Here is a 12,867-nt window from a genome sequence, read left to right on the forward strand (position 1 = left end):
GGTTGATATCCCCACCAAGTTGGACCATGGAATTATGGTAGAAGAGAGGTCACCATATGTGGTTGCCAGCTTCCCTTTTGGCCTTCAGGTGGAATTTGATGCGGATCGACACCTTTTTATTGAAGTGGCCGAAAAGTTCAAGCAGCACCTGCGTGGCCTATGTGGGATCTACTCTTCCAATGAGTACGACGAGTTCGTCACGCCCAGCGGAACTGTGGAGGACGATCCAAACAGGTTTGGCCGAAGCTGGATGGTGGAGGATGCTGGCTGGAAGTAAGTGCCAAGAACAGCAGGTGGGGGGCGGGCGGCAGGTGGCTGTTGCCAAGGCTGTGGGCCTCTTGTGCTGTGGACCACACAGGGCTTGGGGGCTGCTGCCAGCCCCTCTGTGCTCTGCTGCTCACCTTTCTCTCTTGAAGCTGCTTCTGGAAGACTTAGTTTTATTGATCCGATTCACTTCATTTCTTTCCCAGTCGTTCTCCAAAGACTTTGGAACAGCCTATAGTGGGTTCATAGGAGGTCTCCCACCCAGATAGCTGACAGGATCAGACCAGTGTAGCTTCAGTACCAACGCTGGTGCCTGCCTGGTGGGCCTTCAGGCGGCTGCGGGGCATTAACTGCGTTAAAAGTAGTTTGACTACCACTTGAACTTCCAGAGATCTGGCTGAACTACTAGTTAGACTACATTTTAGTTAGAAATCATCACCCCAGGAAGCTCCCAAGTCAGACTGGGGGCCCGTCCAGCTCAGTAGCATCGACACTGGCTGGCAGCACTTGAATCCCAACATTGTAGAAAGGTGGGCTATAAATGTAGTAAGTTAATAATAATAATAATAATAATAATAATAATAATTAATAATAACCAACTTTATTTTAGCTGCCTCATAACAAATTGTTCTCTGAGACTCTCACAATACCTCAATCAGAACACTCAATTAAAATGCACAACACAAAACAAATTACAATAGAAAATACAAAATACACTACAAAACATTTTAACTTAAAAAAAAAATCAGTTTTGAAAAACCTGAGTGAGCAGACAGGCCTTCACCTGGCGTCTCAAAGAACATAGTGATGACGCCAGGCGAGCCTCATTGGAGGAGGCTATTCCATAGATGGTAGGGATGTGCAGAACGTTCTGCGGTCAGAATGTTCCACCTCGAAACTGGCCGTTTCGAGGGTCCCAAGTTCAGAACAGAACACCCTTGAAAAAGGAGTCTATTCCAAGTTTGGAACTGAACAACTTACTCTAACCCCGGTCCAAGTGCCATTCCAAAATGGCAGCTCAAACAGACCGGCTGGTCCGGGGTCGCCCGGTTGTTCCAATGGAGCATTTTGCACATTTTGCATTTGTTCTGCACTTTGAACGGAATGCAAAATGCATTTCATGCACACCCCTAATTGACGGGGTGCCAATAAATAACGAATCCAACCTGGCTGGGGGGTGGGGTTACTTTCACAACCATAGTATTTCTTTAGATGCCTAACCTTCCCCATATCACAGTGGAAAACAGAGATCTACCGTACACATGCAAAAGGCCTGACCTGGCTGATGAGAGCTAGAAAGTGCTCTTTCTGGCCCAACAGGTGTGACCCTGTGGTCACGGTTCCACCGGACTGCAGCCGCATGCTAAAGGATCGGTATAAAGGTCTTTGCAACGTGATTTCCGATATCAAGGGGCCTTTTCAAGCCTGCCAGTGGAAAATCAATCCCCTCAAGTATGTTACAAGCTGTGTATATGACCAGTGTGCTTCTGCAGGAAACTCAAAGCACTGCCGCAAATCCCTGGAAGATTATGCTGCCACCTGCCTTCGGGCTGGTGTGAAGCTTGGAGTCTGGTGGACGGATACTCTGTGTGGTGAGTAGAGGGGCTTGGCCTGGGAGGACAGGGGAGGGGGTCCGAAGGCTTCCGGTAATGCCAAGTAAATGAACCTAGGAAGAGGCCTTCGACTGAGTCGGGCACTTGGTCCATCTAGCTGTCTGACCTGCCTGGCAGCAGCTCTTTAGGGCTTCAGGCTCAGGGGTCTTCCACAGCCCTCCCTGGAGATGTAGCCAGAGACTGAACCTGGGGGAGCCTTCTTACATGCCACTAGCGTGTCTGTCCGTCCCCTAAAAAACCTTAACCTGAGAGTCCTTCTGCTGGGAATCTCTGCCCAAGCCCCGCTTCAAGCTCCCATTGATGTTCTCAGCAAGACCCATTCAATTCACTCGGAGAACATGCAAGGGAGAACTTCCCAGTCAATTGTGTTCATAGACTGTGGATTTTCTCAGTGGTTTTAGCTGAGCTGCTTCTGTAGTGCTGCAGTTTAGGGTTGCCATTCTGTCTAAACCACTCTGTTAAAGAAATCCATATGCCAGCTGCAAAACTGGGTGACTTTAACATTCAAAATCAGCCTCGCTCCTCGTCTAGCTGCTCACTTTGATAGAAGAGTTAGATCCAGGCAGGGCATGGCCGCAACGCAGCAAGATGTGGGAGGGGGAGCGGGATATCCCAGGGCCTCGGAAAGGAGGGACCAGATGGCTGGGTGACCGCTCGCTCTTTGCTCTCCCGCTCGCATGATCTCTCTGAAGAAGAGAGATGGTTCTTATGAGGTCTATCAATGGCTACTAGTCGGAGGGCTGTGGGCCACCTCCAGCCTCCAAGGCAGGATGCCTCTGAGTACCAGTTGCAACGGAGTAACAGCAGGAGAGAGGGCATGCCCTCAACTCCTGTCTGTGGCTTCCAGCAGCATCTGGTGGGCCACTGTGCGAAACAGGACGCTGGACTAGATGGGCCCCCTTGGGCCTGATCCAGCAGGGCTTTTCTTATGTTCTAAGAGGGGAGGGCAGGAGCTCACCTTCACTTGGGGCAGCTTCGCACATCATGGCAGCAAGTAAGTGCAGGAGAACCACCGGCTGCTGCCGGCATGTGCTGGTGAATGTCAGGCAGAGAATGTCAGTCTCCCACCTCAGCCCGACATGGTCAACCCAACTTCCAGTGTTGGTTACATAGGTGGGGGACCAACATCCCCTGGACCTCTCCAGCTTCACACTGTTGCAGATGCACCTCCAGGATCAGCCACCCATGATGACACCTTGGACCCGAGTGACCACTAGGGGCCTTAGGCGTGGTGCCAGTGAGGAAGAAGAAGGGTCTTCCTCGTCTTCATTTCACTCTTGGCGTCTCTCCTTCTGGTCTGGCTTTCTGTGATGTGCTCAGGGTCTGGTGCTCCACCACCCTTCTTGCTCCCAGGCTGCTCTTCATGTGCTCTGCTCTGCGGCAGATGCCACATGGCTTCTCTCTCTCTCTCTCTCTCTCCTCTATACTGTGAGGACAGAAAACGCAGGCACACAGACTTTCTCTATCCAAGAATGTTACTTCCCCAATAAAGCATACTTCCTTTGGGATCTTAAACAACTGTCTCAAGTTCTACTGTGCATGGTGACTCTTCATGCTGACTCTGTTATAAGTGAGGTTAGCCAAACCCTCTGATGCACACGTAGCAGAAGCAGGGGCAGACGTAGAAGTGTGCGCATGCCTGGTGGCAACTGGTGATTCTCCCATAGTGCCTTGCCATGTTATGTGTGAGCACACACACACACACACACACACACACACACACACACACACACACGACTTTGTTCCAGGTCCCACCCCAACCTTGCTACGCCCCTGCTTAGGTCTGTCGCTTGGCTGGCAAATGCAGAGATTTCTTGGAGTGAGAGATCATCCAATGTGCTTCTCACAGCCCCTCAAACATGTGCTTTGAATTGGCCACTTGGGAGAGACGATTTGGAGCAGAGACACAGCAGTCAAGGAAGGGTTTTGCATCCTATCTCTCCTCCCCTCCTTTTTGAATATTTGGAAACAGAGCCACAGAAAGTCAGAAGCAAATGAGAAATTCCCTTCACCTGAAGAGGCTCATTTTTGCTTTTGAAGAAGCACTGGCAGATGGGGCCACAGAGCTCAGTGGCAGAGGCTGCGCTTGGCAGGCAGAAGGTCCCCGGTTCAGTCCCTGGCAGCATCTCCAGGTAGGGCTGGGAGAGACTCCTGCCTGAAACCTGGCCAGGCAGTGTAGACTGTAATGAGCTTTTAGACTGGGAGCCCTTTGGGGAGAGGGAACCATCTGGTTTATTTATGATTCATTTTTCTATGTAAACCACTTTGAGAACCTTTTCGTTGAAAAGCGGTATATAAATGTTGGTGGTAGTAGTACTGGACTATAAGCCACCTAATGGCGCAGCGGGGAAATGACTTATTAAGTCAGTTAAAATCCCCGCTGGTGTGTTTCCCAGACTATGGGAAACTCCTATATCAGGCAGCAGAGATATAGGCAGATACTGAAAGGCCTCATCATCTCACACTGTGCAGGAGGAGGCAATGGCCAACCCCTCCTGTATCCTACCAAAAACAACCACAGGGCTTTATGGTCGCCAGGAGTCGACACCGACTCAACGGCACGACTTTAGTTTAGTACTGGGCTAGATGGACCAGCGCTCTGACTCAGAAGGCGGCAGCTTCCTATCTTAATAGCATTCGTCACACGGAAGCCGGGGTGGCCAAGTTGGGGCTCTTCAGCTGTTGGTGGAGTGGAGTGCAACTCCTATTGCAGTTGCAGCTGCAGATGAGCGAGGTGGTTGTTGAAGGACAGCTCGAGAGCCTCCAGCTGGGCGTCCTTGGCATGACACGTGGCCTGCCCTCTGAATGTGTGTGCAGCGGTATTGCTCGATAGGCCAGTACATTTCCCATTGAGCTCTGCCAAGGACCACACACACAGAGAGGAATGTGTGTGACTCAGTGCAGCTAGGAACATAGGAAGCTGCCATAGACTGAGTCAGACCCTGGGTCCATCTAGCTCAGTATTGTCTGCACAGACTGGCAGCGGCTTGTCCAAGGTCTCAGGCAGGAGCCTCTCCCGGTCCTATCTTGGAGATGCTGCCAGGCAGGGAACTTGGAATGTTCTGAATGTGCTCTTCCCAGATCAGCCCCATCCCCTAAGGGGAATCTCTTGCAGTGCTCACATGTAGACTCCCATTTAAATGCAAACCAGGGTGGACCCTGCTTAGCAAAGGGGACAATTCATGCTTGCAACCCCAAGACCAGCTCTCCTTCTCTTGTTCTGGAAACCAGTGCTCAAATTAAGGAGGGAAAAGTTTGGGCCCTCTTGATGAATGAATCCACAAGACCCACTCCTTAACTCTGCCTAATTTTAAGCAAATACCCCCAGTAGCCTTCTAAAACCAGTGGCCGGGGGCGGGTATCACAAAAGCTGGGGAGTCGTGCTGCCTTGGGCTCCCTGGAATTGGAGCAGAGATGGAAACTGTCCGCCACGGGCACCGTGCCTGCAGCCCAAGCGTTGGGGTTGGAGCCTGCCAGGTTGATCTGTCCATCTTTTCCCCTTGTACATGGCCAGAGCCCTCGGCCCAGTGCAGCTTCCCCTGCTCTTTTGACAACGACCTCTGTCTCTGGACGCAGTCGACCTCGGACAACTTTGACTGGACTCGACACAAAGGCCCGACACCCTCGCAGATGACGGGGCCACCTCATGACCACACCACAGGAAGTAAGGGGCGGCACAGAGGCCTTGCCGTTCGTGGAAGTGGGGCTGAGCACCACCTGGTGCACCCACCTGCCCCCTTAGCCACGGAACCTCTGAGTTTTGGAATCAGACTCTGAAGGTCTTCTGGTCCACCCCCTGCTCAGAACAGGAATCAGCTACAGGAGCAGCTTCTGTCTGAAGAGAAGGAGGGAGAGAGAGGGAATGAGAGAGAGAGAGCCCACCTTTGCATGAGGCAGACTGTTCCACAGCTCTTACTGTCAGGAAATCCTTCCTAATGTCTAGCCTGAATCTGCTTCTTTGTAACTTCAGCCCCTTAGTGGTAGGTGCTTCCCTAGAGAAGCCACAGAGTACAAGCCTGCTTCTCCATGGATGTGACAGCCCTTCAGGTCTTCGAAGACGGCTATCCTGTCTCCCCTCAGTTTTCTCTTCCCCGGGCTAAACATGCCCGGCTCCTTCCATCGTTCCTCATAGGACTTGGTTTCCAGACTCCTCGCCATCTTGGTTGCCCTCCTCTAAACCCCTTCCAGTTTATCTACAACATCCTCCTCAGCATGAAGTTCTCAGAACAGGAGCCCTGTTAATGCAGCCAATGGCTGCATCCACTTTTTTAGCCGCTGCATCAAACAGCTGGCTTACATTGAACTTGAGCAACCCGGCCTACAGACTCCTAAGAACAATCACTGGAAGTTCTCAGGCTTAACTATTGCAATGTGCTCTACATTGGGCTGCCTTTGTACATAGTTCAGAAGCTTCAATTAGTCCAGAATGTGGCAGCCAGACTGGACCCTGGCCTGGGGTCACCCCCTGAGACCATATTATGCCTGTATTTGGCAGCCAGTTGCACTGGCTGCCCATATGTTTCTGGGCAAAATACAAAGTGCTGGTGATGCCCTTTCAAGCCCTGAATGGCTTAGGTCTGGGTTACCTGAGAGAGCGCCTTCTTCTGTATGATCCCCACTGCATGCTGAGGTCATCTGGAGAGGTCTGTCTCCAGCAGCCACCAGCACGTCCAGTGGTGACTCAAGACGGGGCTTTCTGCTCCTAGGTTGTGGAATGCACTCCCCATCGAAATCCGTGGTTTAAATACATGATCGGCCTTTAAGAGAGCCCTTAAGACTTATTTGTTTGGTCTAGCCTTCCAGGATTTTAAAAATGGTTTTAACTGTTTCAGTTGTTTAGATTTTATGGTTTTACATTTTGAATGATTATATTTTACTTTTAGTTTGTAAACCGCCCAGTGCTGTTGGATTGAGCAGTGTAGAAATGAAATGAAGTGAAATGAAATGAAATAAATAAATAATGCCTTTATACAAATCTATTGTGTGGCCACATCTGGAGTACTGTGTTCAGTTCTGGTCACTGTATCTTAAGAAGGACATTGTAGAACTGGAGAAGGTGCAGAAGAGGGCAACCAAGATGATCAGGGGCCTGGACCACCTTCCTTAGGAGGCAAGGCTACAGCACCTGGGGCTTTTTAGTGTGGAAAAAAGATGGCCTGAGGGGCAACATGATGGAGGTCTATAGAATTATGCATGGTGTGGAGAGAGAGACAGTTTTCTCCCTCTAGAGAAAATTGTCTAGAAAATAGTGTTTTAGAACCCCTGGTTCTAGAACACTAGAACCAGGGGTCATCCCATGAAGCTGATTGCCAAGAAATTTAGGGCCAACAGGAGGAAGTACTTTTTCACACAACACATAATTAACCTCTGGAATTCTCTGCCACAAGATGTGGTGACAGCCACCAGCCTGGATGGCTTTAAGAAAGTATAGATAAATTTAGGGAGGACAGGCCTATCAATGGCTACTAGTCTGTTGGCTACTATTTCTGTTTTCTGTCTAGGTGGTTACTACCTCTATGTGGAAGGGGATCATGTCATTGAGGGGGACGTGGCCCACCTCATCAGCCCCACCTGCCTGGCCCTTGAGCCCCACTGCTTCAGCTTCTGGTACCATATATTTGGCGCCGCAAGTTTGATGTCGCTGAGAGTTTACGTGGTCCCTGAAGAGAAAGAGCCCATCAGGCTCTGGATTGCGACGGGGAGGAAGGCAAACCAGTGGCTGCATGCAAACGTCACCGTGCCCAGCATGGGGAAGCTGCAGGTAGTGGAATCTCAGCCTCCGCATCTTCGCCCTCGGGCCCAAACCTCTGTGAGGGCAGGAGACCCATGTTTCTAAATGTAGGCCTGCCCCATTCATATGTCAAGCTGGGGGCGTGTTTTGAAGGGTGATGGGTCTCCTCCAGCTGCTTTCCTCCTCCCCATTGGGACCACTTCTTCTACCAACCGGAAGAAGAACCCAGCTGGGGAAACAGAGCCCGGAGGGTTGGAGGGATGGAAGTGGGAATGGTGGGTGGGTGGGTGGCGTTTCAGGGCCCCCTCACCCACTGCACCCACTGAGCCCTTTAAAGTGCACGCCCCTCCCTCTGCTTCCAAAGTGGCTCCTCCTCACGGGCTGGGCGGGCGCCCAAGGAGGCACAGCTGCCTTTGCTTCCCGGCAGCAGCAGCTGGGGTGGCTCCTCTCTCCCCTGCCCAAGAGCCACACTGTCTGCAGGCTGGCCATTTGTCAGGTAGAGGCTGTGCAGTTAACTGTGCAGCTTTCCCTGAGGAATGGTCAGCCTACCAACAACATAGATTCCGGGTGGGGGGGAGCAACCCAAGTTGCTGCTGCTACTGGGAAGCAGAGGCTGCTGTGCCGCCTTTGGTGTGCCCCCCCCGCTACTGCTCTGCTTGACCCACATGCCACCTGAGTCTTTGCTGTCTTTGCTAGCGTGGAGTCTCTGTCCCCATCCCAAACAACCCATTCTGGAGTTCTTCCTCTCCTTAGATCATTGTGGAAGGAATGCGAGGAGAGGATTTTGCTAGTGACCTGGCTGTGGATGATATCTCCATGTCAAATGGAAGTTGCACAGGTAGGGGCCCCAGAGTTAAAAATGTCTCTCTTTATATTGTGAATGTTTTACTGAAACACGCCAGCACCAAAAGAAAGCCCTTCCCAATTAAATTTATTTATTTTTATTTACCCTTCTTATTTTCTGCTCTTCCTCCCAAGAGCCTAGAGCGGTATACATAGTCACAACAACCCTGTGAGGTAGGTTAAGCTGAGAGAGAAGTGGCTGGCCCAGAATCACCCAGTGAGTGTCATGGCTGAACAGGGATTTGAACTCAGGTCTCCCCAGTCCTTGTCCAACCCTCTAACCACTATGCACACTGGCTCTCATATGTCTCTGTTTGCCCAGCAACCTGCTTACAGGTGCTCCCTTTTGATTATATGAACATATAACATGGTCAGGGGTGGCGGAGGGGGAGAATCGCTTTAATAAGTATTCTTGTGGATTGCCTGTTAGATAGGGTTGCCATATTCTGGCTTTCCAAATCCAGATGCCTATTTTGCATATTATGTAAATTGGCTTTAAAATAATTTTGCATATGCAGATTAGCAGCTGCACTTTCCAGTTGACTTGTATTTGCTCTGGATATCTACCAACAATAGTTGGGGAAGATATCTTTGCATGGCCATTTTCCTTGACATATTAACAGCAGCAAGAGACAAAAACAAAAACAAAAACACAGCTTTTTAATTTTCCAGGTATGGATAACTTCATGGAGGAGAAGTCTATCAATGGCTACTAGTCGGAGGGCTATAGGCCACCTCCAGCCTCCAAGGCAGGAAACCTCTGAGTGCCAGTTGCAGGGGAGTAACAGCAGGAGGGAGGGCATGCCCTCAACTCCTGCCTGTAGGCTTCTAGTGGCATCTGGTGGGCCACTGTGTGAAGCAGGATGCTGGACTGGCTGGGCCTCCTTGGGCCTGATCTATCAGGGCTGTTCTTATGTTCTTAATTAAGGCTGCAATTCTGTTCACACTTACTTGAGAGAAGATCTGATTGAAACCAAGGGTACTGACTTCTAAGTAGGGATGTGCAAACCGGCTCGATGTCGAGCCGGTTCGATTCGATGGTCCGGGGTTGAACCGAACCACCCCCTGTTCGGTCTGACCCCAGAACGAACACCCCTTGACTGTTCCGGGGTTCACGGACTCTTTTTTAAAATTAAAAACTTACTTACCCCCTCCAAGGGAGTTGTTGGAAGCAGTGGCGGGGGTGTGTGTGTGTGTGATCTGCGGAGGTTTCTCCTCCCCCCCGCCGGCCTTCCTTGCAGCCTAAACCGGCCGTTCGGCCAGCTCTTCCCCCTCTGGCGTGGTGGACATTTTGGAGGCTACCACACCTGCACAATAGGTCTCTGCGTGGCCTGGCTCGTGTATGAAACTTCTGGGAGAGATCATCAGGAGGCTTGGTGCAGGGTATTATCATTATGCTGACACCCAGATCTATTTCTCCATATCAACTTCATCAGGAAATGGCATAACCTCCCTAAATGCTTGCCTGGAGGCAGTAATGGTCTGGATGAGGGATAACAAACTGAAGTTGAATCCAAATAAGATGGAGCTACTGACTGTAGGAAGTCAGGAGCCTAGGGAAGATTTAGATCTGCCTGTTCTGGATGAGGTTACACTCCCCCTGAAAGATCATGTACTGTATTTAGCTTGGCAGTGCTCATGGATCTTAAACTCTCTTTATTCTCAAGCTGAGACAGTGGCCAGGAGCATTTTTATCAGCTTTGGCTGATACATCAGCTACGCCCATTTCTGGAGGTGAATGACCTTAAAACAGTGGTGCATAAGCTGGTAACCTCTAGGTTTGATTACTGTAATGCATTCCACGTGGGGCTGCCTTTGTGCATAGTCTGGAAACTAGACTGATCAGAAGCCAGAATGGTCTCTGGATTGTCCCAGTGTTATACCTTAAAGTATCCCTTCATGAATTGCCACTGCGGTGGGATTCATCTTGAATAAATTCCCTCCAGCTGTGCTGTATAACACTGGGACAAGCCGAAGGGACCATGTAACACTGGTTTTAAAAGAATTGCACAGGCTGCCAATATGTTTCTAAGAGAAATACAGAGTGCGGGTTATTACCTATAAAGCCCTTAATGGCTTAGGCCCAGGATACTTCAGGGAGGGCCTTCTTTGTCACAAACCCTGTTGCCTATTGAGATCACTGGAGAAGGTTACGGTTGCTGCTGCCCTGTTGGGCGGCTGCCCCAGGGCTTTGGCGTATGCTCCCTCTTGGAATATGCTCCATCTCCTTCTCTGTTTGCTTTTAGGAAGACCCTCAAGACGCACCTGCTTTCTCAGGCTTTTAACTGAAAATTTACGACTATTTAATGCATTTTTATCTTGTGAGATTGCTTTTATTTGTCTGGTAAATTTTAACTGTTTTTATTGTTTTTACATTTGTTGTGTTTTTCAGCTGTGTACACCACCTAGAAGTGCACAGACCAGGCGGTATAGAAATATGAGAGACAAACCAACCAAGCAAACATTTCTCTAGTTATGATTTTTTTGCATGGTCATGAGAAATTCTAGAATAAAAAAGACACAAGAATGAAAATGAATGGGGAGGGGGGAAGTGAACCAAAGTCAGGACGTCCTTCAGACTCCTCACCTGGCTCTGGGTAGCTTGAGGAAAGCTATAGGTAAGATGCTGTATTAGGACGAAGTTCCTGGAAACCATGTTTTACATAAAGCCCTTTGTATTCAGTACTATTTTTTAGGTTTTATAAGGCTTTGAAGGAAGTTATATAAGCAAACTCTTAATATAAACTTTGCCTCTCAAGTTCTTATCTTTTAAAGCTGTCAAAAAATATCCTAGTGGACTAGGAAGTGGTGCATTCCCTGACCAGAGACCTCTACCTTCACAGCTAGCTGAACAGTTTAAGTGCGGATGGTGTGAAAAGCCATCTAACAGTGGAGCTGCCATGCTGCCTGGAATTCTGGATTTCACCCAGATTTTAAGCATCTCACCCAGATTCGTTTGCATTTCAGCTTTTTTTTCTTTTCTTTTTAAGCTAAGCTCTAGCCATTGTAGAAGCAGTCACTCTTCTGCTCAACCCCTGGACTTGGATTAAGAGAGGAAGAGCAAGGAGGCTCGCTGGGAGGGTTTCACTTTCACAAGTACAGTACTCCCCAGAGGAATGTTGCATTGTTTGTGATCAGCAGGGGATCTCTTTCGGGCAGTTGGGAGGAGAGCTTGCTTTTGATGGGAATCATTACCTGCCTACTAGGCTGTGTACTGTAATGTTTAAGGACTTTCTTGGCTTTACATTCAGTGCATGCCTACTTAGAAGTAGGGATGTGCATGGAACCGGCTGGCCTGGTTTGGTCTGGCACCCTCTTGAACACCCCCCGCCCCCGCCCCCAGTCTCGTCCAGGCAGGGGGTTTGCAGACCTTTAAATTTTTTTTTTTTTTAATCGTCACTTACACCCTCCAGGGGAGTTGTTGGAGGCGGAGGGGTGTGTGTGTCCATGGAGGTTCCCCCTCCCCCCGCCGGCCTTCCTTGCAGCCTCATAGATGTTAAAGGGCTTTGGAGACAGTATGGAGCCTTGTTGAACTCCATACTTTAGCTTTAGTTTTGCAGAGCAACAGTCTCCAAGTGACACCATCAGGAATCTGCCAGAGAGGCAGGAATGGAACCACTGTAAAACAGTTTGTCCACATCCTCGGGAGTCACAAACTGAAAGTTATCCAATCTATCCTATGAGAAGAGTTTCTGGGCACCTCTACAATAGACTCTGCAGTGACTGTGGCATCCAGCTCAGCCCAAATATGAGAGATTTTATCTGCAAAAAAGTCATTGAAGTGAGTGAATGAAGGTTCCAAGTTCAAATTCAAGGGAGAGGGGGCATAAACCCCCTCACAATCCTAGACAACTCCACTGGACAGGAATTTGCAGAAGCAATGCGGGCCGAAAAGAACCCTTCTTTGCTGGCCGTATTGCCAAAGCATGGAGAGAAGAGCTGGTCTTGTGGCAGCAAGCATGACTTGTCCCCTTTGCTAAGCAGGGTTCACCCTGCTTGCATATGAAAGGGAGACTAGCAGTGTGAGCACTGGAAGATCTTCCCCTCAGGGGATGGAGCCGCTCTGGGAAGAGCAGAATGTTCCAAGTTCCCTCCCTGGCAGCATCTCCAAGAGAGGGCTGAGAGAGATTCCTGCCTGCAAGTTTGACAAACAGGAAAGTTACAGACAGCCGCTGCTAGTCTGTGAAGACAGTACTGAGCTAGACAGACCAATGCTCTGACTCAGTATATGGCAGCTTCCTATGTTCTTATGTTCCTAGATCTCCAAATGTGCCCTTTGTTGCAACCTGTCAGACCCATGCCGAGCCTCCTTCCACTCTCAGCATTCCAACATTAAACTGTTATCTTAACTGAAATCAGGCAGCCACACATCACCTTGGCTACATGCTACCTTTGTTGTATACTGTTACATCAGCT

At 49.6% G+C, this 12,867-nt stretch overlaps 1 protein-coding gene across 1 annotated transcript; it reads left to right on the forward strand.

Annotated features, from left to right (window-relative positions):
• Window positions 1-2: 2 nt before the first annotated feature.
• Window positions 3-11,059, forward strand: LOC128352507 (MAM and LDL-receptor class A domain-containing protein 2-like). The gene is made up of 6 exons (XM_053313163.1): window positions 3-273; window positions 1,585-1,856; window positions 5,392-5,541; window positions 7,379-7,638; window positions 8,362-8,446; window positions 10,844-11,059. The coding sequence occupies exons 1-6, from the start codon at window positions 35-37 to the stop codon at window positions 10,858-10,860; spliced, it is 1,023 nt and encodes a 340-aa protein (XP_053169138.1). The 5' UTR covers window positions 3-34; the 3' UTR covers window positions 10,861-11,059.
• The last annotated feature ends 1,808 nt before the right edge of the window (window positions 11,060-12,867 follow it).

Source organism: Hemicordylus capensis, chromosome 3 (genome assembly GCF_027244095.1).
Source record: "Hemicordylus capensis ecotype Gifberg chromosome 3, rHemCap1.1.pri, whole genome shotgun sequence".
NCBI classification, from domain to species: domain Eukaryota; kingdom Metazoa; phylum Chordata; class Lepidosauria; order Squamata; family Cordylidae; genus Hemicordylus; species Hemicordylus capensis.

Coding starts and splice junctions, on each gene's coding strand:
- LOC128352507 (XM_053313163.1), top strand. CDS start 35: ATGGTAGAAGAGAGGTCACCATATGTGGTTGCCAGCTTCCCTTTTGGC. Junction 274..1,584: donor GTGGAGGATGCTGGCTGGAA/GTAAGTGCCAAG, acceptor CTGGCCCAACAG/GTGTGACCCTGTGGTCACGG. Junction 1,857..5,391: donor GTGGACGGATACTCTGTGTG/GTGAGTAGAGGG, acceptor GTACATGGCCAG/AGCCCTCGGCCCAGTGCAGC.